Source organism: Panthera onca, chromosome F1 (assembly GCF_046562875.1).
Source record: "Panthera onca isolate mPanOnc1 chromosome F1, mPanOnc1 haplotype 2, whole genome shotgun sequence".
Taxonomy (NCBI): domain Eukaryota; kingdom Metazoa; phylum Chordata; class Mammalia; order Carnivora; family Felidae; genus Panthera; species Panthera onca.
In genome coordinates this window covers 23711999-23738366 of record NC_138355.1, presented here as the reverse complement: position 1 = coordinate 23738366, position 26368 = coordinate 23711999, and the positions used below count along the sequence as shown (strand labels likewise).

Genomic DNA, 26368 nt, shown 5'->3' with positions numbered 1-26368 from the left:
TTAAATTCAGGATGCTGTGCGGCCCTTGTTAGAACAGCTCCTTTGTTTAAGTAGGCTCTACACCCAATGTGGGGCTTGAACTCACAACCGTTGAGATCAAGAGTTGCATGCTCAAACAAAATAAATAAACTTCAAAAAAAAAAAAAAAAAAAAACTTAAAAAGTCAGGCGGGGGCACCTGGGTGCCTCAGTGCATTAAGCATCCAACTCTTGGTTTCAGCTCAGGTCATGATCTCACAGTTCATGGATGAGTTCGAGCCTCGCTAGTGAGGAGCCTGCTTGGGATTCTCTCTCCCTCTCTCCCTCAAATATAAATAAATAAACTTAAAAAAAAATTAAAGAAAAAAAAAAAAGCCTGGAATCTTGAAATGTGGCAAAGGGAGTCAAGCTGTTCCTTTTAGCTAGGATTCCTCATATTCTGGAACCAGTCCCCTACCCAATTAAGTACTGGCTTAAGTAGACCAGAAGCAAGAAAAAAAAAAATCATAATGTTACATAAATGTCAGTAAGAATCGTTAAAATCAGGTCCTAACCCACCCAACTCAAGGTGAATAGGGTACAGAGCCAGCTTCTTTTGTCACAAGCTCTTGGCCTTACACACTACAACCCCCCAGACAAGCCTTTGCCTTACACTCCAAAGACCTTGCAGCCTCTGGTCCTGTAGTGAGCAAAGTACAATCTCCCAACCCTCACCCTCTTCATCAACTGTACCCTCTTCTTTTCCCCTTCCTTCTCTCCCTTTTTTCTCCATACTCCAAAACTCCTACCTTTTCTTCTTTTCCAGTCGCTCCACAAATAAGAGCGTCCCCTTGCTCTCCCAACCCACTATCCAATCCCCAGAACCAAACCCAGTTGGAGGACAAAGAGCACTTTACTCAGCACCTAGGGTGATAAACAAGACAGACACTCACCGTCCAAAGAGGAACAACATAAATTATTAATGGTGCAGGGAATACCACAAAGTGGCATTGAGAGTGATGAGAAACAGAAAGAGAAGAGACAAGGTAAAAGAATTAAATCAGTCATCCCAATAGCGTGAGGGCCAGTAGAAGGTGGTGACAGATGTCAAGCCTCCTTGTAACTTGCTTTCACAATCCCCTCCCCCCCACATATGGCCTCAACCACTCATACCCTGGACAGGACAGAACACTTCTTGGGGATGCTGAGCTAAAAAGGTACCTTTTTTTTTTTAAATGTTTATTTATTTTTGAGAGACAGTGAGCACGTCAGCAGGGGAGGGCAGAGAGAGAGGGAGACACAGAATCCGAAGCAGGCTCCAGGCTCTGAGTTTGTCAGCACAAAGCCCGGCGCGGGGCTCGAACACATGAGCCGTGAGATCATGACCTGAGCCGAAGTCGGGTGCTTAACCGACTGAGCCACCCAGGCGCCCCCAAAAGGTACTATTTTAATATGGTTAACTTATGTCTCCTTTTCCTGAGGTAGAATTTATATGCAGGTAGGAAAAAGATATCTTTAGTGTTGAGTAATAAAGTAGAAAAACACACGCTTTCAGCTAGGCAGACCTGGGTTCAAATTCTACCTCCACCATTTGAGTGTGGCCTCAGGCAAGCTATTTCACTTTTACCACAGTTACTCATGTGCAAAACTCAGACAAAAAACATCTAACTTGCTAAACTGTGGTGTGGAAAAAAAAAAAAAAAAAAGTCCCGAAACAAAAGCCCCTGCAAAAAATGCCCAGCACAGGATCTGACATAGTTACCACCCTACAGACCGACATCTGCTGCTCCGACCCAGTCAGAGCTAACCAGTGAAGGAAAAACAAACAGACAAACAAAACCAATGTAAAATAAAAATCGTGCTGTAATGATTTATCATTTTTTATTTAAATTCCAATTAGCTCACATACAGGGTAATATTCGTTTTAGGTATACAATATAGTGTTTCAACGTTACCCGGTGCTCGGCACATCAAGTGCCCTCCTTAATTCCCCATGGCCTATTTACACCGACCCCACCCCACCCCCCATCTGGTAACCATCAGTTTGTTCCCTAAGGTTGAGTCCGTTTCTTGGTTGGCCTTTCCCGCTCTTTCTCCCCCTTGGCTCATTTGTTTCGTTTCTAAAATTCCACATGAGTGCAATGTCTCTCTGACTTATTTCACTTAGCATCATACCCTCTAGCCGTATCCACGTCATTGCACTGTAACTATTAAAAGGTTCAAATCTACCACGTTCCTATACACAGCACCGTATCCACAAGATGTCTAATATTCATTACTTAGTGCCCAGATTTGTCCTTTTTCTGAGGAATCAAAGTTAACAGAAGCTGGGGCCACCCAGACACAAGGAAGAACTCTGTTGTGGACACGGAGTTTCCTCAGCCTCCTCATTTCATGGATCCAAATACTGATGAAAATAGTGACTGCTTGTTACTGTCACTCCCCTTATAAGAGCAAATATAGAAAAATACAGAACAGTGCTCCACTTCTGCCTTTGGAGTTCGTCCAGAACAGGAGACTGTCACTAATTACAGAACTTCACAGTGTGATCACTAGAAATCTGAATAGCTGGTATCAGCAACCTGAAAAGGAGGTTGGGGTGTTACAGGCTTCCTAACTTGCTTATGTTCTCAATTTCATCTCTATTAACATTAATTTCACCCGGCCCATGGCCCATGATTGTCCCAGCACGATGACAGACAGACGGAAGGACGACCAAAGGAAGGAGGCAGGCAGTTAATGAGAAACTAGAAAAGCAGCGTGCTTCATCTATTTAAACAGAATCACCGTATTTTAAGAGCCCCAAGAAACTTCATTTTTTAAAAACGATTTTTGAGTGGAGTTCACACACAATGTTACATTAGTTTCAGGTGTACAACACAGTGACTCGACAACTCTATACGTGATGCTGTGCCCACAAAGGTAGCTACTATCTGTCACCATACAACACTTTTACAATATACCATTGACTATATTCCCTAACCTGTGCCTTTAATTCCCATGACTTCCGCATTCCATTAACTGAAGCCTGTATCTCCCACTCCCTTTCATCCATTTTGCCCATCCCCCCACCAGACCCCCTCTGAAAGAAACCTCATTTTTAAAAATAAGCAGCTGAACTGGACAACCTCTAAGATTCTAACAATGGGGAACAACCATCATGAAGCAAAGATCCTACGGTCCAAACGCTTAGTGAAGGCGCGCATGAGCGATCAGAGATGAGGCTGAAGAAGCAAAGGGGCCAGACTGTGACAGACCTTCAGGCCATTATAAGAATTGTTCGTTTTATCATAAAGGCAACAGGAAACCAATGATTTTTTTTTTTAATGTCTATATATTTTGAGAGTGCATGTGGTGGGGGTGGGGGTGGGGGGGGGGGTGGCAGAGAGAGAAGGGGAGAGAGAAGCCCAAGCAGGATCTGGGCTCAGCACCGAGCTGGACGGGCAGGGCTCAATCTCACAACCGTGAGATCATGACCCGAGCAGAAATCAAGCCTTGGGCGCTTAACCAGGTGACCCACAATGAGGTTTTAAACACATTTTATAAGCATGTTCCGATTTGCATTTTAGAGAAATAATTCTTCTAAAAAGCCTTCCAAGTACAGGTTACCCTGAACTGAGTTTTAAAACGAGACAAGAGCAAGGTCAGTTATGGATAGATAAAATCACCACTTCAAAGGCACAGAGGCATGGAAAAAATAAAAAAGTAAACAGAGAAAGAAATACAAAGTACAAATACATACTGAGGACGGTGTGTAAAAAATTACACCCTGACTCCAAGGTCACATTGCTAGTCCATGAACTTATGTCTCTGACTCAATGCCCGGCTTTGCACAGAGAACTTTTAACCTCACAGTGGCATGGAACCGGAAACCTGACCTTTCTGAACAAAACAGATAAGACAATAGTACAGGTAATATAATGTTTGGGTCTTAAACTAAATTAACTCCTCAAGAGAGGTTTCTCCTAACAGTTCACACTAAAGCTACTGTACTTTATTCGTTTCCTTCATAGCACTTAATATCATCTAACATTATATACATTTCTATTTTTTGGTGTCTTAATGTCTGCCTCCCCCACCTGACTTTAAACAGTATGTCTTCTGGTTAACCACTGTACATCTAGCTCTCAGCAAAGCAACTTGCAAGACTGTTTACGTGTTAAGTGTATTTCCAAACAGCTTTGGAAACCAACCCCTAGCAGTGAAACTCCTACTCATACCACTGCTGACTACTCAATGTCTATTACAAAGCAGAAAGTACTTGTCTAGAAGAATTCCCTCACCCTGATTTCTTATTAAAAGCTATGAAGGAAAAGGGACTAAAAATCACTACTGTTGCTATTGTTAGTAATGGCTGTGACTTAATGTCTGTGATACTGTGTTAGGGGCCTTTATATATTAGTCTTAAAACAATCTTCGTAAAATCGGCAACATAATTCCTACTTTACATAGGAGAGATCTAAGCTCGAACAAATCAAGTAATGTGACTTGCCCAAGGTCACAGACCTTGTAAACTAGAGAACCAGGATTAGAACCCCCGGTCTAGATGACCTTAGACATCATATAACATTATATCACTTTCTACCATACTGGAGCTAAAATATTTTCTTTATGATTAGCACCATAAACCAAAAAAGCAAAAACCTAAAAAAAAGGGAACAATGTACATGTAGCCTGAAAATAGTAGGTAATTTAATAAATTAGTCCCATCACAAAATTTCATGAAATTTGCATTTCATTTCAACACACTAACTTAAAAGAGGTTTACAGTCATAGTGTATTATAATAAATTCCTCCTCCATATTTAAAAAGAAACACTTGTTTGCGAGTTAAGTCTTGAGTGTAACTACTGCATAATCCTTAAAACAAGAAGCCAAAGGTTCAAGATAACCCAGTGGCTAATGAAATTAGAGCTCTAAATTATAATCCCTTTTATTTAAAATAAAATTCATCCTGAGCTGTCTCCCAACTTAAGTCAGACCATGATATTCCTGACATCTTATTTTTATCAATCTAAACTGAGGTGAAACACATTTATTTATCTTCATCTGCTTAAGCAGCTCCCTCATCTTATCCAAATGATGTATTTTGCTATTTCTCATCATCTTTACCAACTTCCTAAGCCATCGTTAAACGCTAGAAAACCAGGAAGTGTCATAGTTAACCAATGATACATTCATACGAATGACTATCATGAAATCATTTTATATCATATTGTCAAAGAACATTTTAACACACAAAAAAACCCCACAAAATGTTTAAAAATATATAACTGAACATATAAATTGTTGCTTATTTGCCGATATATCTATGATGTACACGCCTACATGTGTCTACGCTGTCTGCATGGATCTGTGTGTATGATGGAAGAAAGAAAACAATTTTAGTATATGTGCTGCCGAAGCGAGCACTGGAAGAAAGAAAACAAAATACTGGGGGGTAGAGCAGAACCAGAATGTTCGGTGATATGCAGAACATTACCATCTGACTAGTTTCGATGCTTTGGATTCTCACTAATGTAAAATAAGGAGTAACTACCACCTATAAGGTTTTCAATAAAGCTCTAAAATTATGTAACTTCTTACCATAAATAGCAACTTACACTGACACCACTTTATAGCTTCCAAAGAGCATTTTTAAAGTATCTGATTCAGTTGTTGTTCCTCTGTTAACCTATTCTATACAGAGCGTTCTGAGCCAGCATGAGGACAGAAAACATGACTTCTTCAGAATCCCAGCACCTAACATATTGCCTGACAAAGGAACCAACTAGTTGGTAATTCAAGGAGCTAGATTACTGAACATTCCCTGAGAGGGCAATATAACAGGCACCTATCTGCATTTTATAACCGACGAAATCCTAAGAACAATAAACTGATTTTCCCAAGGTTCATCAAAGGAGACTAGAGACTGACTCATCTACGCATTTAGGCAAAATGAGAAAGGGAAATACCAGAAGGCTACAGTCACACAGCCAAAAGATTTGACCAGAAGGTCAAGGGAAGGAAAGTAGAATGGACAGTTGTAGTAGAGGCTGTTAGGTGTCAACCTACTTTTCTTCCTAACTCGATCCTGCTCCGTGAAACTTAGATGAAATGGCTGGAATCCTTTGGACAACAAAAAAGAGGATCACAGCCTACAATGGTACAGCACAGAGGTAGAAGGGACCAGGGTCCTGGAGGGCCACAGAGTCACCATAACCGTCCTAGACTTCCCACCTCTAGATCATTTACATGAGAGGGCAATACACATCTATCTTGTTTAAGCCACAATTATTTGTGTTTCTCTCGTGTTTATCTTGGGTGAGCACAACCTAACCTCAAAGTATACAATAATCAAAGAATTTCTAGGCCGAAAAGACTCAGACTTACTTACGTCTCCAGCAGTCTTGCCAATATATCAAATAGACTGGCACTCTCCAAAAACTTTTTTGGAAGAGGTTACTTGGATGAGCAATAAACCATGAGAGGAAGTCCTCATTTGCAGACATGCCATCCCAGCCTTACTCATGACAGTTTGCTCATTTGTAATAGTTAGGCAATAGCATAAGATATTGGTGTGTAAAATAATATTGGAAATGCTACAACAGAAGGAAATGAAATATGTTGCAGTATGTGTTTTTAAGAAATAGAAACAGGAAGTAATTTTTCATCCCCTCACATGAGACCTAGCATTCCCTCTACAAAGCTGTCTACGTTAATAAAAGCTCCACGATAATCAACGGCATCAAGGCACTCCCTTTTTAACTCTTCTCATCCTCTTTTCTCTGGAAACTGTCCTCAAGGGTAAAGACAGGAACTGAGTGTCTAGGCCAGGGCTGTACCATACAGCCCTGCCCTTCTGGCCAAAATCCCAATTCTCTCTCTCAAAGATCTACAACTCTGAGCTTAAAAAGAGGGACAAAAACCTTACTAACTGAAAAATTCAGAAATATCTGAACTCTTGCTACTAAAGCCCTTTCCCATTTTCAAAAGCTAAAGTGTTCAACTTCTAGGATTCCCAGAGATACATTAATATCTTTCAAATGTATTTTCTTTTCCTTAAATAAGCCAAAGTAGGTTTCTTTTACTTGCAACCAAAGAAATAATTTGATAGTTTCACTAACACAATGTTAAAACGAAGCTGATTTATTAACCTAAGTTGGTTGGGACTTCATCACTTGAATTTCTCTTGGACTAGTCCAAGCGCTTTTAAGTCTGATTACAACACAATTCTGAGCATTTCAAAAGGTCACGACTCGGGGTTACACAATGTTGTATGATCCCACCAGCACCGGATTTTTTTTTTTTTTTTTTGTAATTAAGTACTTAAAACTTTCTGATGACAGCACTTGGACCTAGATGTGACCTTAAGAGATTCAATCAGTTCAGCCACTAGTTTCATCATCTCTTGTTCCTCTTCCCTTCAGACTGAAGAGCTTGCTCAGTACTTGACAACCCTTTGCACACCTTTCTTTAACATGAGCTCTTCCATCTTTCAGAGAGCTCTTTGTCGGTCATATTTAGCAAATGAGCATACAGTACACCCAGTTAAATGTGAACTTGACACAAAGGACTTTTTTGGCCTAATTATGTCTCAAATATTGCATGATGACTAAAAAACTATTTGTCGTTTATCTGGAATAAACAAACAACAAATAAACGTAAGCCTACTGTACTTTATCTGACAACTCCAGTTCTGTGGAGCTGAAAGAGTCGCCCCATAAAATCTACAGACTACCCATTCCCTTCACACCACAAAAACAGTGAATTAGGAACAAAAGTTTAAGTGAGCGACACAATGGAACAGACTATTGGAGCTGAAGGGGGCCCTGGTGGTAGCTAGCCCCATGTCCTCACCTTAAAGATTAGGGGAAGATGGTCCAATGTAGTTGAGTGACCAAATGGGTTAGAGCAGGACTCCAAATTACAAATAACTACAAAGATTCTTGATTTTCGTTTGTTTTAAAAATTATTTCTAAAAACCCAAAAGAGAAAAGAAGTCAATTTTATGGCTCCAAACAATATTCACATACCTGTCACCTCAATGGCCATTTCACATTAGTAAATATCAAGTCACAAAACAAAACAACAAAATATAAGCAGTTAAGAAATCGCTCTTGTAAGTGGGATAATTTAATGAAATTATGTACGTAAAACGTAAAACACCTAGTACAACAAGTTGTGGCCCATAACAAGACATCTAGATGTAGTTCCCTTCTCCTCCCTGCCTGTTTACTCAGTAATACTAAAGTATCACAATAGCTTCCTATCTTTTGTCTCCAAACTCTATACATCATCTTCAACTTCAGATCAGCACTGCATTCTTAATACATCTCCCTCAAAAGCATTCCAATTAATAAACAATGCAAGATGTTCTATCTCTTTAGATATCAAATTGCCAATAAAAACATTCCTAAGTCAAATCACCAAAAGTTCACCAAAAGAATTTTAGTTATTTCATTTAGAAAGCACTGTGTAATAAAGGCAGAGTACAGACTCAGGGTATACACTAGGTGTATAGTATAAAGTATAAAGGAGGGAGGACATCGTTTCAAGCTGGTACTTAGAAAACTGTGGAAGCGGCAACAGGAACTACAACTTCAAGGACAGACAGTATTCTGACTGGTGAAACAGGAAGTTAAAGAAAGTTTCAAGTGGAAGGAGCTTTCCGAACAGGGCATGAAGGCAGAGAAGCAAATGTTTTACAATCTAGCTCTACAATTTTGCAACTGTATTTTTCTTTCTATCATGTCCCAACAGGGGCGCAGATGCTGATCAAGTGTCATTTCTGATAGACGGCGTGAGCCTCTTACCTCCACACTTGTGCTCGAGCTACATCCTCCCCAACAACAGGGAGCGAATCTTGCTCCACTACGTCACCCGCACTTGTACAACACAGAGTAATAAATACTAGATTAACCAATATCCACCTTCCCTTTCCCCTCAGTTTCTTTTCCATTCTTTCATTCATTTCTTTCTCCTTCAGATCCTCCTAACTGACCAAACTAAAAATGTAATTCTTTTATTCACTGATTAATATGTAAAGCGGATAAGTAGGATATTCTCTTCATAACAAAGCTTGCAACTTAAATCCTTGAAACATCCCCCCTCTGCCCACCATGTGGCTTTCCCCTGACCTCTGCTTCCCACTCCATACTCCCTCCCTTTCCTCTTTGGATTTGAGATTCTGCATTCAAAAAGAATTCCTCTCCCACTTCAGATTTTTTTTTTTAAATAAACAGTAACGACAGCCGACAGCCGGTTCACTTATTTGAAAATTTCCCTCACAAACAGAACAGATAAGGGCTGTGGAGGAGGTGGAGGTGGAGAAGGAACAAGAGGAACAGAAGGGGAATCAGAAAAGTAACAGAACATAAACCCAGGTGTGTCCAGCCAGTCTACAGGAATAAGGGTCAGAAATACTCTAGCCTGCCACAAAAACAAAATTTCTTTTATCACTATATTTGCAAGAATAAGCCCTTAAAAACAGCACATGCGCCCTTAAAGATTTTTCTTTTGCTAGCCAAAATTATAAATTATCCCTTAGATAAGTGAAGGTTACCTAATAATCAACTCTTTAAACAGTCACTCACAATGGAACAAATTATTAAATGGAAAAGACATGCACCAGAAATGATCTTGATCACTGCAGTCGTGAAGGCTTATACAGGTAACCCAATAAAATCAGAAAAAATAAATAAAAACTTAACACACTGTTAGCTTGAAGTCTAGACTCACGGTTTCAAGCATAGTAAATACACCACTGAATACTACTTTATAAAAATACAATGAGTCAGGGGCGCCTGGGTGGCTGAGTCAGTTAAGTGCCCGACTTAGGCTCAGGTCATGATCTCACAGATGTGAATTTGAGCCCTGTGTTGGGCTGTGCCAACAGCTGAGAGCCTAAACCCTGCTTTGGATTCTCCCTCTCTCTCTCTGCACCCCCACTCACTCGCTCGCTCTCTCAAAAAATGAGTAAACAAACAAACAAAAAATACAGTGAGTCATTACACTGTAGAAATCACAAATACACTGAACGGATGAGTGGGGGTAGAGAGAGGTCTGTTAATGTTAAGCAAATAGGTACTTGTACTAAAACTTCCAGTGCCAGCATCATCCCTGGACTGAAAAAGTGCTGTACTTCCAAAAGATTAGACAAAAGGAAAAGCTTTCTGTCCCGGACTAGAGAACAACTGGAAAACGAGCACTTACAATTACAAGACACTAATACCAAAGCGGATGTAAATAATCTTGCACATAGTGTTTTATGAAATATGATTACAAAAATATCTAAATTTAAATTATCCTATATAAAGGCACATATGCACACTAAATTAATAAATAAAAGCAGGCTTATTTCATCATTAATGGATGTGTACACACTCAAGGTGACCCAGTAAGGTTTGGAAGTGATCTTCTCATTGGGAAAAAGACTGCCTTGGATTCGAAGTCACATTACATTTAGGCACATACAGTATTAGTTCAGAGTAAAAAAAAAAAAAAATGTTCTTTGTCTTCTAGCATTTCCTGAGGGCACCACTGAATTCTGAATTGTAGAACAGTCTGCCTCACTTGAAATGGCTCCATGTTGTTTTTGACTTGGTATTTCTTCTTTATCCCTAATAAGGAATCTTACTGGAGACTTATTATTTACTATGAACCACAATAGATCCTTTCATAAAGTACCTGCACAGACATTCACACATTCAACTGTATCGTGGTTCACAAAAATCAAGTTCTGCTGGCAAAAGCCACGAAGTGAGAGTGATGGACAGGATGGAAGAGAAAAAAGCAATCTGGTTTTTAAATGTAGGATGCAAAGTGGCAGACCTTACCTTCCTGTTCCACAGCAGGACAGTGTCAACTGATAAGAAAGGTAAATTAATCCTTAAGCAAGTGAGCATTAAAAACTTTAGGAAACAGAGCTCCCTACCCTAACTCTACACTCTTGTTTCTAAAACATGGAGCTACTTACCTCTGCCTCTGCTGTCAACCGTAGCTTCTTTGCCATCAACTGTTTTATGTCAATCCTACCTAAAGAAAGAAAAAAAGGTAACTTTTAAGTTGACGGATACAGCTAACCAGCACAATTTCTTTTCTTTTTTTTTAAGTTTATTTATTCATTTTGGGGAGGGGAGGCAGGGAGAGGGAGAACCCCAAGCAGACTCCATACTGTCAGTGCAGAGCCCAACACAGGGCTCAAACTCTCAAACCATGAAATCATGACCTGGGCCAAAGTGAGACTCTTAACTGACTGAGCCTCCCAGGCGCCCCTAACCAGTACTATTTAAATCATGAAGTTGAAAAATCAAGCAGAAGAGGATGACTATGTAAATTATGGTAAAACCACAAAACATGACAACTCTTAAAAAATGAAGCACGGGCACTATCAGTAGAAGGAAATTTATACATAATTTATACATAAGAAGACAGGTGCCTGAGTGGCTTAGTCAGTTGAGCATACAACTCTTGATTTCAGCTCAGGTCATGATCCCAGGGTCATGGGATCGAGCCCTGCATCAGGATCTGCGCTGACAGTGGAGTCTGCTTAAGAGTCTGCCTCTCTCCCTCTCCCTCTCTCTCTCTGGACCTGGGTGACTTAGTCAGTTATGTGTCCGACTTCAGCTGAGGTCATGATCTTGCAGTTTGAGTTCTAGCCCCGCATCAGGCTGTGTGCTGACAGCTCAGAGCCTGGAGCCTGCTTCGGATTCTGTGTCTCCCCCTCTCTCCGCCCCTCCCTCACTCATGCTCTGTCTCTCTCTCTCTCTCTCAAAAATAAACATTAAGGGGCGCCTGGGTGGCTCAGTCGGTTAAGCATCCAACTTCGACTCAGGTCACGATCTCGCGGTCCATGAGTTCGAGCCCTGCATTGGGCTCTGGGCTGATGGCTCGGAGCCTGGAGCCTGCTTCCGATTCTGTGTCTCCCTCTCTCTCTGCCCCTCCCCTGTTCATGCTCTGACTCTGTCTCAAAAATAAATAAACGTTAAAAAAAATTTTTTTTTAATAAAAAAAATAAACATTAAAAAAAATTTTTTAAAGGTTCTCTCTCTCCCTCTGCCCCTCCCTCGTGTTTCTCAAAAAAAAAAAAAAAAAAAGGTTGAAGAAAAAAAAAAAACTACTGTATGTACATACAACGTTCACAACATTAATCATATGATGCTATAAGATCCAATACTGACAGTACGAGAAATTAGACTCTGTGAATGGATCTTGCAACTGTAACTACTAAAATGCACAAGCAACCATAGAAAAATTAGATACATTGGACTTCATCAAAAATTTTTTAATTTTTTTTTGCTGTAAAGGACAACATGAGAAAAGCAGAAAGACAACACACAAAATAAGACAAAAAAATCTGCAAATCTGATCAGGAACTCGTATGTATAGAGCACTCTAAAGTATATATATTGGGGCACCTGGGTGGCTCAGTCGGTTAAGTGCCGACTCTTCATTTCAGCTTAGGCCATGATCTCATGGGTTCGTGAGATTGAGCCCCACGTCAGACTGCGCTGACAGTGCAAAGCCTGCTTCGGATTCTCTCTCACTTTCTCTCTCTGCCCTCTCCTACTTGCTCGCTCTCTCTCAAAAATAAACATTCAAAAAAAAAATAAAATATATAAAGAACTCTTACAACTCTATAATAAAAAGACAAGTGATTCAATTTAAACATGGGCAAAGTATCTGAACATTGCTCCCTGAAAGATACACAAATAGCCAATATCACATGAAAAGATGCTCCACATCATTGGCCACCAAGGAAACGCAAATCAAAACATGAAGAAATACCACTTCATACCCACCAGGGGGCTATCATCAAAAATAGCAAGTGCTGGCCATTGTATACCATAAGCTTATACAATGTTAATGCGTCAGTTTTATCTCAATCATGCTGGTGGGGAAAAAAGAGCTGTACATGTAGGAAATTCTGAGAACAGTGTTACTTAAGGACTGGATGTGACAGCTCTTCTATGATACAATTAGAGAAGTGTCTATAAACACCCGTAACAGGGCGCCTGGGTGGCTCGGTAGGTTAAACGTCCAAACTCTTGGTCTCAGCTCAGGTCACAATCTGATGCCCAGCCAAAAACTGGTATATGAATGTTTATAGAAGCATTATTCATATTAACAGAAAGTGAAACAACTCAAATATCCATTAACTGATTAACAGAATGTGGTCGAGCCACAGAATGGGATATCACCCAGCAATAACAGGAGAAACACTCATACACACTTCAATATGGATGAAACTTGAAAACATGCTGAATGAAAGTCAGTCACAAAAGACTTACACGTTGTAGGACTCCATTACATGAAATCCAGCAGAGACAATTCTACAGAGACAGAAGGTTTGTGGTTGTCCAGGCGTCAGGGGCAGGAGGGTGAGGAATAGGGAATGCCTGCATAATGCGCACACGGTTGTTTTGGTTTTTTTTTGGGGGGGGGGGGGCGAGAAAATAATCTAAAATTCATTTCATTCTAAACTCCTTATTCTGAAAGATTCCTTTCTGTATATTAAGTCGCATTAATGTAGCTCCCTAATGTTTAATTTAACTGAGGTTATTAGTCTATTATTAATTAATCTAACCTGAGCACCTTCTTCATGATTTTCAAGAAAAGTTGATTTTCAAGGTCTTAAAATATTTGTTTTTTATGAGAACCTGTTGTTCTTTATGACTCCCATACCCACTGTACATTGTGATTTATGACTGTCATGGACTCAAAGACAGTTCCTTAACTTCACAGTGAATCACAGTACTACTATAATTTAAGCAAGCAGGCGGACTGTCTGCTCTTTTATTCTTTGTATTTTATTTTAAAGTTCATTTATTTGAGAAAGAGACATTGTGAGCAGGGGAGGGGCAGAGAGAGAGGGAGAGAATGAGAATCCCAAGCAGGCTCCGTGCTACTAGCTACAGAGCCCAACGTGGGGCTCAAACTCACAACCTCATGAGATCGTGACCTGAAACGAAAACCAAGAGTCACTCACTTAACCGCCTGAGCCACCCAGGCACCTGTCTGCCCTTTTAATAGAATAAGGGTAGAGTTCATTTTGAATGAAATTTGCCTCCATTCATGAGTCTGTCTTTACACATAGTATCTTGCATAATAGCTTAGCCAAGTTTTAGCTTTTGATATCTTTATTAAACATTTAAGTTTTCTTGGTAAAATTTCTAACTTGTATCCTTCCTATCTACAGAAAGAAAACAAAATTATTTAAATAAAAATTTTTTTTAAGTTTTTCTTTGGCAAAAGATTCACAGCTTAAAGCAACACTTTTAACATAACTTGAAAAATTAAATGTCAATGCAGAAGCTAATGTCTACTCTATTGAACTTGGTGCCCATTAACAGTTGCATATACTGCTCATTTTGCTTACTAAAATAATGTTATTGGAACCTCTTGTTAACGTTAGATTTTCCTTTGAGTTAGAGTTTTACTGAAATTCACTTAAGTTCAACATAGACTTAGTGATCTTGAAATGGTACCTTTTTCATTTTTGTATTTTTTTCAAAGTATACCTTCAGATATTATAGTATCTTCTTCCAGAAAAGGAATTTTATAATCTGATACTAAATGCTATTTCATCTTTTTTAAATTTTTTTAATGTTTATTAATATTTTTTGAGAGAGACAGAAAGAGACAGAGCATGAGTGGGGAGACGCAGAGAAAGAAGGAGACACAGAATCCGAAGCAGGCTCCAGGCTCCGAGCTATCAGCACAGAGCCTGACGCGGGGCTCGAACTCACAAACCATGAGATCGTGACCTGAGCCAAAGTCGGACACTCAATGGACAGAGCCACCCAGGCGCTCCTATTTTATCTTTTTAATTGAAATGTCAAGGTGTCTACTCTACTATAGGAACCAATAATATCAGACATCATCATGTGTAGAGAGATTTTCCACACAAATAAATGGATAGAACAGAACAGAATGCGAGCTGAAACATAGGAAGACCACCACTTCTCTTTGCTGTCTTTGTAAAAACCTATAATGTAACTTTGTATCATTTTAGTAGTATCTTTTAATGAGAATTTACATTTTCTTATCTATTTTCCTTGGCAAAATTTACCTGAGTATTTTTGTTTCAGAATCAACAATTGCTACTGTATATTCTACTTAAAAGAAGGAGTGAAGGGCATTCTAAGTAATTTCCCAGAAATACTTACTTTGCAGGTTAAAAAAGAAAACCGCAGGCCAAAAATGGGAGTCACATATGCCAGGCCAAGTCATTAGGTTAGGAACCTAACCTAATTAAAGTTTCTACCACTTCCTGAAATGCAGTTTTACCCAATCAGGAATTCTCTGGTCAGTATCAATGAGGTCGTCAGTCACATGGCCTTCTACATCCCACCCCCTCCCAAAGGAAGAGAAGGTAATCCACCCAATAAGACTCCTGCCCTTTCTTTTACTAATCGTCCTGCCCAGTTTCTGCCTATAAAATCTTTCCAGTTTGTACAGCTCCTCTGAGCTCCCCTCTACTTGCCTGATGGGTTGATGTCCGATTCATGAATCAATTAATAAAGCCAATTAGATCCTCAAATTCACCCAGTTGAATTTTTGTTCTTTAACACCAGAATGAATGTTGGGGGCAAATTTGGGCTAATTTTTTTTTCTTTAATGTTTATTTTTGAGAGAGAGCGTGCATGGGGCTGAGAGAGAGAGGGAGACACAGAATCTGAAGCAGGCTCCAGACTCCGAGCTGTCAGCACAGAGCCCAAAACAGGGCTCGAACCCACGAACCATGAGACTGTGACCTGAGCCTATGCTTAACTGACTGAGCCACCCAGGCACCCCATATTTGGGCTAATTTAAATTTAATAACTCTCGCTCCCTATTCTAAAAGTAATCTTCATTACAGGAAATTAAAATCCCAAATGCTCTCTCCCAAAAGAGCTCTAACAAAACTACCCTATGTCCTATAGTGTTCAAGTAACTAATATTAATACTTTGGTAGATACCATTTGTCCTTCTACTTTGGCAAATATACATACTATAAAAGTGGACTCATGCATAGTTTTGGAACTTGCTTTTTTCACTTAATATATTGTGAATATCTTTCCATGTCACTACATATGCCTCTGTATCATTTTTATTTGCCTATTATTCTGTTTTTATGGCTGAAACTTACTATATTTAATCCCCCATTGGAAATTTAGATTATTTATACCCTTTTACAATACTTCACTTGGAAAAAAGGCATGGAGAATGAGAAGGTCCAAAATGCACCCCATCAAAGGTCTATAATGAGAGACAAAAAAATAAGTAATAATGGCTGAGAACTTTCCAGAATTGTGGAAAGAGACCAATCCTCAAATGAAATAAGGTCAAAGAATCCCAAGCAGGATAAATAAAAATCTACACTTAGATAGAGACTCCAGAATTGGACCCACAAAAGTATGGCCAACTAATCTTTGACAAAGCAGGAAAGAATATCCAATGGAAAAAAGACAGTCTCTTTAGCAAATGGTGCTGGGAGAACTGGACAGCAACATGCAGAAGAATAAAACTAGACCACTTTCTTACACCATGCACAAAAATAAACTCAAAATGGATAAAAGACCTGAATGTGAGACAGGAAACCACCAAAACCCTAGAGGAGAAAGCAGGAAAAACCTCTCTGACCTCAGCCGCAGCAATTTCTTACTTGACACATCCCCAAAGGCAAGGGAATTAAAAGCAAAAATGAGCTATTGGGATTTCATCACGATAAAAAGCTTCTGGACTGCAAAGGAAATAATCAACAAAACTAAAAGGCAACCGATGGAATGGGAAAAGATATTTGCAAATGACATATCAGACAAAGGGCCAGTATCCAAAATCCATTATGAAGAGCTTACCAAACTCCACACCTGAAAAACAAATAATCCAGGGAAGAAATGGGCAGAAGACATGAATAGACACTTCTCTAAAGAAGACATCCAGATGGCCAACAGGCACATGAAAAGATGCTCAACGTCACTCCTCATCAGGGAAATACAAATCAAAACCACACTCAGATATCACCTCACGCCAGTCAGAGTGGCTAAAATGAACAAATCAGGAGATTACAGATGCTGGAGAGGATGTGGGGAAATGGGAACCCTCTTGCACTGTTGGTAGGAATGCAAACTGGTGCAGCCGCTGTGGAAAACAGTGTGGAGGTTCCTCAGAAAATTAAAAATAGACCTACCCTGTGACCCAACAATAGTACTGCTAGGAATTTACCCAAGGGATACAGGAGTACTGATGCATAGGGGCACTTGTACCCCAATGTTTATAGCAGCACTCTCAACAATAGCCAAATTACGGAAGGAGCCTAAATGTCCATCAACTGACGAATGGATAAAGAAATTTTGGTTTATATATACAATGGAATACTACGTGGCAATGAGAAAGAATGAAATATGGCCCTCTGTAGCAACATGGATGGAACTGGAGAGTGTTATGCTAAGTGAAATAAGTCAAGCAGAGAAAGATAGATACCATATGTTTTCACTCTTATGTGGATCCTGAGAAAGTTAACAAAAACCATGGGTGAGAGGAAGGGGAAAAAAAGAGTTAGAGAGGGAAGGAGGCAAACCATAAGAGACTCTTAAAAAATGAAAAAAAACTGAACATTGATGGAGGGTGGGAGGGAAGGGAAAGTGGGTGATGGGCATTGAGGAGGGCACCTGCTGGGATGAGCACTGGGTGTTGTATGGAAACCAACCTGACAACAAATTTCATATTAAAAAAATAATAAAATAAAATAAAATAAATTACATGCTCAAAAAAAAAAAGATCTATCATAGTGAAACTGTAACACACAGGTTTATTTTAAAAAACACCTCTTAAAAGCAGCCAGAAAGCAAGTACCACCTATGAAAGAATTGCAGTTATGCCTGACTTACCAATGCCAACAACAGAAGCCACCAGACAGTGGATCAGTATCTTCAACCTTTGACAGTGGTGGAGTTTGTAACTGGGAAGGAGGCTAGAGATCATGTCATGAAGAGCCTGGGTGTATTTTAACAAGGGCTATGAGGAAACTAAGAATTTTAAGCAGGAAAATAACTGATTTGATATGGGCAAGTCCACTCTGGCAGAATGAAAAGGACCACAGAAGAGAGAAATGCAACAAATTCAGACAAGAAATGAGGTCATAAACCAAAACAAATGGCAATGAGGGTAGGTAGGAGAAGATAAATTTTGAAGATAGTCACAAACTTTAAATAGGCAAGAAATATGACTAAGACAAATATTAATTTGATTGTTCTGTCAATTATAACACCTTTTTTATTTAGTTCTCTACCATCTACGATCGGACCATGGTTTCATAAATAATCTATTTCATAAATAAATGAATACTGAAGCTTCTTCCCTTCAACTAATTCAATTACCATGGGGGAATGGGGAGAGAATCATTGTAAAAGATTAATTCTCACTACCTGTACATCACTTCCAAAAGGCATCTGTTTATCCATAAATAACATAACCACCATTACAAACTGGTTTTGACTAGTTGGGAACTGGAAAATAGGGAGTATTTTTGCTCACAGCTAGACTAGCCTCTGAAAGCCTCCCTCAATGACATTAAAACTACACAGTGGAAGAAAAATATATTAAAAAGCCAATTCTACTCATGTTCCTTCACCTTAAAATTAACTTCACACATATTCAAAAGATTTACTTTCTTATTACCAAAAAATTAAAAAATTAAATGTCAAAAAATCCAGAAGAAGAATGCCCTTAAAGCTAACATGCAATGATTTCTTAAAAATTTTTTAACATTTATTTATTTATTTTTGAGAGAGACAAAGTACGAATGGCGGACAGGCAGAGAGAGGGAGACACAGAATCCACAAGCAGGCTCCAGGCTCTGAGCTGTCAGCACAGAGCCCAACACGGGGGCTCAAACTCACGAACTATGAGATCATGACCTGAGCCGAAGTCAGATGTTTAACTGAGCCACCCAGGTGCCCTTCTAACATGCAATGATTTAAAGTACAGACTTCCAACCATATAACTCAACTCAAGGTTTCTAGGTTTCTAAAACATTGATCATGCAATTTCTGTAAGATCTTCTTAGGTCTACTGATATCACTAACTTGTAACATTAATATCCTTGAAAACTGATCATTAACTGGTAACATCTAATTAACAGACCCAAGGATAAATCCCTTAAAAAAAAAAAACTACTGTACATTTTGTTTTCTCCTAGCACTCTCATCTCCAACAAATAAACCAGGTTTGCAACATTTACCTTTGTGAGCGCTACTTAACCCTTGTGAAGTCTATATTTATTTAATGGGAATACTTAAAATTTATTCCCTGAAATATCAAAAATCTTATTTTAACCAGTTGTGATGAAGAGCTTTCTAAAATTATCACATGCCACCTTATCATATACCACCTTAAAAAAAAAAAACCCAACCGTATCCTACATACTTTTTATGTCCAGTAAAAGAGATCATTTATTGTACTATGCTATCAATACCTACAGTAAAACTGAAATGAGAGCAATCAGGACTATACCAAACAACTCCAAGGAGCTGTGCCTTTCGATGGGGCGGTCTCTTCATGGCTTTGTATCAAATCCGCTTCCTCTAACAATCCTATGTTTACACTGCTATGCCAAATCCATTGCCAAGGTTACCCAGAAGGAAAAGACACATAACCAAGCTCGTTAAATAGGTAACTCATTTATTCATTCAATTATATATTCAACTCATTAAGTAAAAACCCAGTGAGTACCCAATATATAAAGGGTAGTACACACATATCCTAAACCCTTCCTTTAGAATCTCAGGAGAAATGTGCGAATGTAGATAATTTCAACATACAGATGACTGTGGGGTGGAGTGAGCTTTTGCAGAGGAAGTCAATATTTGAGCTGAGTCCCAGATGATAAAGAAAAATCATAGTGAACAGGTGCTAGACAGATTATTATAGAGGAAAGAGGGAGCATAAAGACTTATAAAAACTTGGGTTTTTTGGGACTTGAACCTGGGTCAAATGTCTCTCTGGGTGCCATGCTTGCTTTGCTTTATAAAACTGATTTTAATAAGCTTTTTGCCTAAGGGTAGCTTTTTATCTACTTACTTGCTAAATGACCAACTTTCCAGATGAGTGCTGTCCAACAGAAATATAATGTGAACCACATACGTAACTTTAACTTTTCTAGGCGCCACAACAGGTATAAGTGAGTCCTTGAAATGTGGTATTTTATCATTACAGTGTTATCTCAATTCAGACTAGTCACATTTCCAGTGCTAAACTAGACGATACTGAAATGTAGGTCTACTAGCTCCCATACTGAACAGCATGGCTCTTTTTCAAGTTTATTTGTTTTGAGAGAGACAGAGGAAGAGGGGCAGAAAAAGAGAGAATCTCAGGCAGGCTCTGCTGTTCTTACAAGGAACCCCACAAACCGTGAGATCATGACCTAAGCCAAAATCCAGAGTCAAGACACTTAACCTAATGAGCCACTCAGGTGTCCCATGAATGGTGTAGCTCTAAATGAGGGGTCAGCACATCTTTTTCTGCAATGGGCCAGAGAGCAAGTATTTCAGGCTTTGCGGGCCATATGGTCCATTCACTCCACACACAAACATGGCTGTGTTTGCCAACTCCTGTTCTAGATGGCTAATTTACTGTAAATCTGGCTGACAAAACTGATAGGTATGTACACGACTTTTTGTTAAGTTAACCTAACTATGGCGAATGCTGTTGGCTGCTTCCCCAATAAGGGCATGTGTTTCATTCCCCTTGCCAGACTGATTTAAGACTGGGCATGAGTATCTGTCAGAGCAAGGACAGCATAAAAATGACTCACTCAAGCTAGTTTACTGAGAGGAGTTCAAAGAGGGCCCTTTTATACATGTGCGGGCAGAGTTAAAGAAAAGCAACAAAGGATAGTGTGGAATTCTAGGGCTAGTAACAAATACCAGGGAAGCTATCCTTAGGCTTCAAAGGGCAAAGGAGGGAAATGGTTAAGGAAACCCAAAGAGAATTTCTAAGAGAACTATCAGACAGGAGTGATGGTTACCCAGACGGAGGAAAGTAACTTTAAATAAAGGGAAAACTTTATAACGAAAGTTATAAACACACTCACCTTACTCTCTCTGCCCTTGGATCTGTCAGTTCCCTCCCCATCAGCCGGACCCCAACCCCCATGACCAAACTCTACCAGAAACCATAGGGCATGGGAACCTATGGATACAGTCCAGTAAGGTCAGCCTCCCAGGACACAAAATAGGGTAGAAAAGAGTAGAGAGACAAAAGGAAGATATCCAGCATAACCTGTAATCTAATTATGGCCAATGAGACATAAGAAGTTTGCTGGGGAATTTCTAGTTAAGTTTCATTGCTCTAAAGAGAAACCTAGGGAAATCGTTTCTCTTCTTCTGACAGAGACTGTTTTGTTTTTTAGTTTGTTTGCTTCACCAGTTTTCTTACCCACCCTGGAGTTACTAATCCTCTGTCATTATTTCCACTCTTCTCTCCTCAATGCCACCAATTTCCTGGACCCACCACGCCATATTCCAAACCCAGATACTGTCTGCTATCTGCTCTCTCCGATTCCAAATGGTCATGCACTACAGAGAGTATTAAGAAAATGGGCCCGCTCTAAACTGATGCTGTCAAGTCCTAACCAGCCCCGCAAAAGAATAATGAAATCTTTTCTTGACCTCTTGATGAATTTAACAGCCCTCACAACCATAGCTCTCAACATTTTCTACCTTCCTCAAGTCCAGCCGTACCAAGCAACCTCCAGTTGATCCCTTGGGTACAAAGTCCTTAAATGTTTTCTCTTTCTTACTTTTCACAATCTTCAACCCTCTTCTCCATTGTTCCCATGTCAGAGGACGGCAAAGGCCATCTCTTTTTCAATAGTAACTCTTCAAACTATTGCCTTGATCATTCCATATCCTTAGAGAGACTGTTCAAATTGCTCTCAACACAGTAAATCATTTATATTGTCCACATTTACATTCAGAGCCAACCTACTCCCTAAAAATTGTTTCTGAAATTATGACATGGATGTCCCCAGTGGTACACAAAATTAAATCTGGGGTTTTACCAACATTCGTCAAGTGTTACATATTTATTTAATGTGTGTGTGTGTGTTTAAGCAGGTTCAACACAGGGCTGAGATCAAGACCTGTGCTGAGATCAAGAGTCAGTTGGTTAACCAACTGAGCCACCCAGGCACCACATTAAACAATATATATTCTTTACAGCCCTGTATGATAAGCAAGATGGTTATTTTATTTTTAAAATAAGATTCAAAGCAATTAAATATCTGGCCCACAGTCACATGGCCTGGCCAGTAAGTAACTAAGCCCGAACGAATACCTGTCTTCTAACCCCTAGCCACGCAACAAGCAGCACAAAAAATAAAATTTAAATTTAAAAAAAAAAAAAAAAAAGAAAAGAAATCAAGGCCTACTTATAGTGACTACATTAAAAGTAGAGTTCTAAGCAATAAGCAATGACTAAACCATTTTTTCAAGTTGTAATTCTTTTAATAAACATTTTCTTTGCCTCCTTGCGGCAAGTGCAGAATTAGCTAACGGACAGGCACTGACTAGCAGGGTTTTATTGCCTAGAGAAATTCAACTCATTTTAAAATCCCAATCATGGGGCTCCTGGCTGATTCAGTCAGAAGAACGTGCCACTCTTGATCTGGGGGTCATGGGTCCAAGCCCCACATGGGGTGTAGAGATTACTCAAATAAATAAAACTTTAAAAATTAAATTAAATTAGGGGCACCTGGGTGGCTCAGTCAGTTAAGCTTATCTGACTCTTGGTTTTTGCTCAGGTCACGATCTCACGGTTTCCTGGGTTTGAGCCCCACATCAGGTTCCATGCTTGGGATTCTCTCTCCCTCTCTATCTGCCCCTCCCCTGCTCACACTCTCCCTCTCTCTCTCTCTCTCTCTCTCTCTCTCTCTCTCTCTCAAAAATAAAAAAATAAACAAAAAGTAAATAATTAGCAATTAAATTAAATTAAAAAATAAAATAAAATCCTGATTATTTTCTAAAAAAAACTCTCACCGACCATGACTTAGAAGATCTTCATCGAAGCTTCACTTCCTTCTCCACAGAGACAGAAGTAATCTAAGAGTCACTTTAAGTCCACAGGATGGCTGTGGTTAGCATCCCTTGAGAGAATCAATCATTTATCAATCTTAAAAGCAAAAGGGGAGATAAGATAGTATAATCCACCTATCACCTGCTACTGCTCCACTGACCTCAAAAATCTTCTAGAACTACCAATTATTACAGGTCTGTACTAACTTCACAAAAATGGAATATGAACTAGAAATGAGAATCGGTATATATTCATATAGAAAAGGTGATTTAATAGATAATGTTGAAAAACCTGACTAGCCATTTTGGAAAACTACACAGTTAGATCCCTCATTCAAAATAAATTTCAGGCGGATAAAATATTTAAATAAATTATAAAACCTAAAGAGTAATTATTGCAAAAAATTTCTTCTGTTTTCCTTTTTCATCATCTTGGAAAATCCCTAAGCATGACAAGAAATCTTAAAGCAATAAAAGAATATTTGATAATATAAAAACTAAGTATGGCAAGGCACACCATAAGCAAAGTCAAAAAACAAACAGCTAGTTTACAAAATATTCACAGTGGGGCACCTGGGTGGCTCAGTCAGTTGAGCATCTGATTTCAGCTCATGATCTCACAGTACATGAGTTTGAGCCCCACATCAGGCTCTGTGCTGACAGCTCAGAGCCTGGAGTCTGCTTCAGATTCTGCGTCTCCCTCTTTCTCTGCCCCTCCTCCTCTCACGTGTGCGCTCTCTCAAAAATGAACATTAAAATTTTTTTTTTTAATATTCACACTGCATTCAAAGGATCAATTTCCACTCATTGAACGTGGCATTAGCTCTCCAGGTAGCTGTCTTCTTTACAAGCCAGGCCGGGCCCACATTGAAGCAACTATGTCTAAGGGACCTGCAGTTGGCATTGCTCTTGGCACCACCTACTCCTGTGTGGGTGTCTTCCAGCACAGGAAAGTGGAAATAATTGCCAACAATCAGGGAAACCAAACCACCCCAAGTTATGTCACCTTTACTGACACGGAACGATTGATTGGTGATGCTGCAATGAACCCCACCAACACAGTTTTTGATGCCAAACGCCTGACTGGACGTAGATTTGATGATGCTGCTGTCCAATCTGATATGAAGCATTGGCCCTTCATGGCGGTGAATGATGCTGGCAGGCCCAAGGTCCAAGTAGAATACAAGGGAGAGACCAAAAGTTTCTATCCAGAGGAGGTGTCTTCTATGGTTTTGACAAAGATGAAGGAAATCGCAGAGGCTTACCTTGGGAGGACTGTTACCAATGCTGTAGTCACAGTACCTGCCTATTTTAACGATTCTCAGTGTCAGGCTACCAAAGATGCTGGAACTACTGCTGGTCTTAATGTACTTTGAATCATCACTGAGCCCACTGCTGCTACTTTGCTTATGGCTTAGACAAAAAGGTTGGAGCCGAAAGGAATGTGCTGATCTTTGACTTGGGAGGTGGAACTTCTGATGTGTCAATCCTCACTACCGAAGATGGGATCTTTGAGGTCAAATCTACTGCTAAAGACACCTACTTAGGTGGAGAAAACTTTGACACCCGAATGGTAAACCATTTTATTGCAGCATTCAAGCGCAAACCTAAGAAGGACCTCAGCGAGAACCACAGGGCAGTCTGTCACCTCCATACTGCTTGGGAGCGCAACAAGCGCACGCCTTCTTCCAGCACCCAGGCCAGTATTGACATTGATTCTCTATATGAAGGAATCGACTTCTATACCTCTATTACTCATGCCCGGTTTGAAGAATTAAATGCTGAACTGTTCCGTGGCACCCTGGACCCTGTAGAGAAAGCCCTTCGGGATGCCAAGCTAGACAAGTCTCAGGTCCACACTATTGTCTTGGTGGGTGGTTCTACACATATCCCCAAGGTTCAGAAACTTCTACAAGACATTTCCAGCGGGAAGGAACTGAATAAGAGCATCAACCCTGATGAGGCTGTCACTTATGGTGCAGCTGTCCAGGCAGCCATCCTTTCTGGAGACAAATATGAAAATGTTCAAGGTTTGCTGCTGTTGGATGTCACTCGTCTTTCTCTTGGCATTGAAACCGCTGGTGGAGTCACGCCTGCTCTCATCAAGCGCAATACTACCATTCCTACCAAACAGACCCAAACCTTCACTACCTACTCTGACAACCAGCCTGGTGTGCTCACTTGGGTTTATGAAGGTGAGCATGCCATGACCAAGAATAACAACCTACTTGGCAAGTTTGAACTCACAGGCATATGTCCTGCCCCCCATGGCGTTCCTCAGATTGAGGTCACCTTTGATATTGATACTAATGGCATTCTCAATGTCTCCGCTGTGGATAAGAGTACAGAAAAAGAGATCAAGATCACCATCACCAACGACAAAGGTCGCCTGAGCAAGGAAGACATTGAGCGCACGGTCCAGGAAGCTGAGAAGTACAAAGCTGAGGATGAGAAGTGGCAAGACAAGTGTCCTCCAAGAATTCCCTTGAATCTTACGCATTCAACATGAAAGCAACTGCTGAAGATGAAAAGCTTCAGGGTAAAATCAACAACGAGGACAAACAGAAGATTCTGGACAAATGTAATGAAATCATCAACTGGCTGGATAAGAACCAGACCGCAGAAAAAGAAGAATTTGAACATCAGCAGAAAGAGCTGGAGAAGGTCTGCCATCCCATCATTACAAAGCTGTACCAGAGTGCAGGAGGCACGCCTGAAGGCTTCCCTGGCGGTGGAGCTCCTCCCTCTGGTGGTGCCTCCTCTGGGCCCACCACTGAAGAGGTTGATTAAGCCAACCCGAGAATAGGTCTAGCACTGTTCCACACAAAACATCTGAAGGACCTGAATCGGTAGCAAATTCCATGGCAGTTTTAAAGTTGAGCTGCTGCAGTTAATCAACTGAGGATTCTCGATACTTGAATATGGAATATGTGCACCAGGAAAGGAAATACAACACTGCACTTTATAAGCGCTGTATTGTTAAGTGGAAAACGCAATGTCTTAAATAAAACTGTGTTTAAAATTGGCACCAAAAAAAAAAAAAAAGATTTCCTTAATACAGAAAGAATTCTTTAAAAGAAGAAAAATATAGCCACTAGGTAGGCAGAGAATATGAATAGGGTTTTTAAGGAAAAAATAAAAAGTCAACAAATGTATGAAAAAAGCTCCCTACCTCACTTATAATTTATGAGAACAAATTCACGCTTATCCCATTTTTCACCCATCAAACTAGCAAAATTTATTTTTTTAAAATATAAGTTATTGGGGCGCCTGGGTGGCGCAGTCGGTTAAGCGTCCGACTTCAGCCAGGTCACGATCTCGCGGTCCGTGAGTTCGAGCCCCGCGTCAGGCTCTGGGCTGATGGCTCGGAGCCTGG

The 26368-nt window shown here is 39.9% G+C and overlaps 1 protein-coding gene and 1 pseudogene across 4 annotated transcripts in view; one reads left to right on the top strand and one right to left on the bottom strand.

Annotated features, from left to right (window-relative positions):
• The window catches only part of SOAT1 (sterol O-acyltransferase 1), a 79933-nt gene that overhangs the window by 28744 nt on the left and 24821 nt on the right, over nt 1-26368 (bottom strand). For 3 of the 4 annotated variants that reach the window (XM_060643654.3, XM_060643656.3, XM_060643653.3), the window contains one exon: nt 10914-10972. In XM_060643654.3, the coding sequence (XP_060499637.1) occupies nt 10914-10972 (59 nt within the window). Of the gene's footprint in view, nt 1-7795; nt 7903-10913; nt 10973-26368 lie in introns of those variants that run through there. The other variant, XM_060643657.3, reaches the window with a different exon arrangement.
• On the top strand, nt 23717-25925 carry LOC145713320 (heat shock cognate 71 kDa protein pseudogene; annotated as a pseudogene).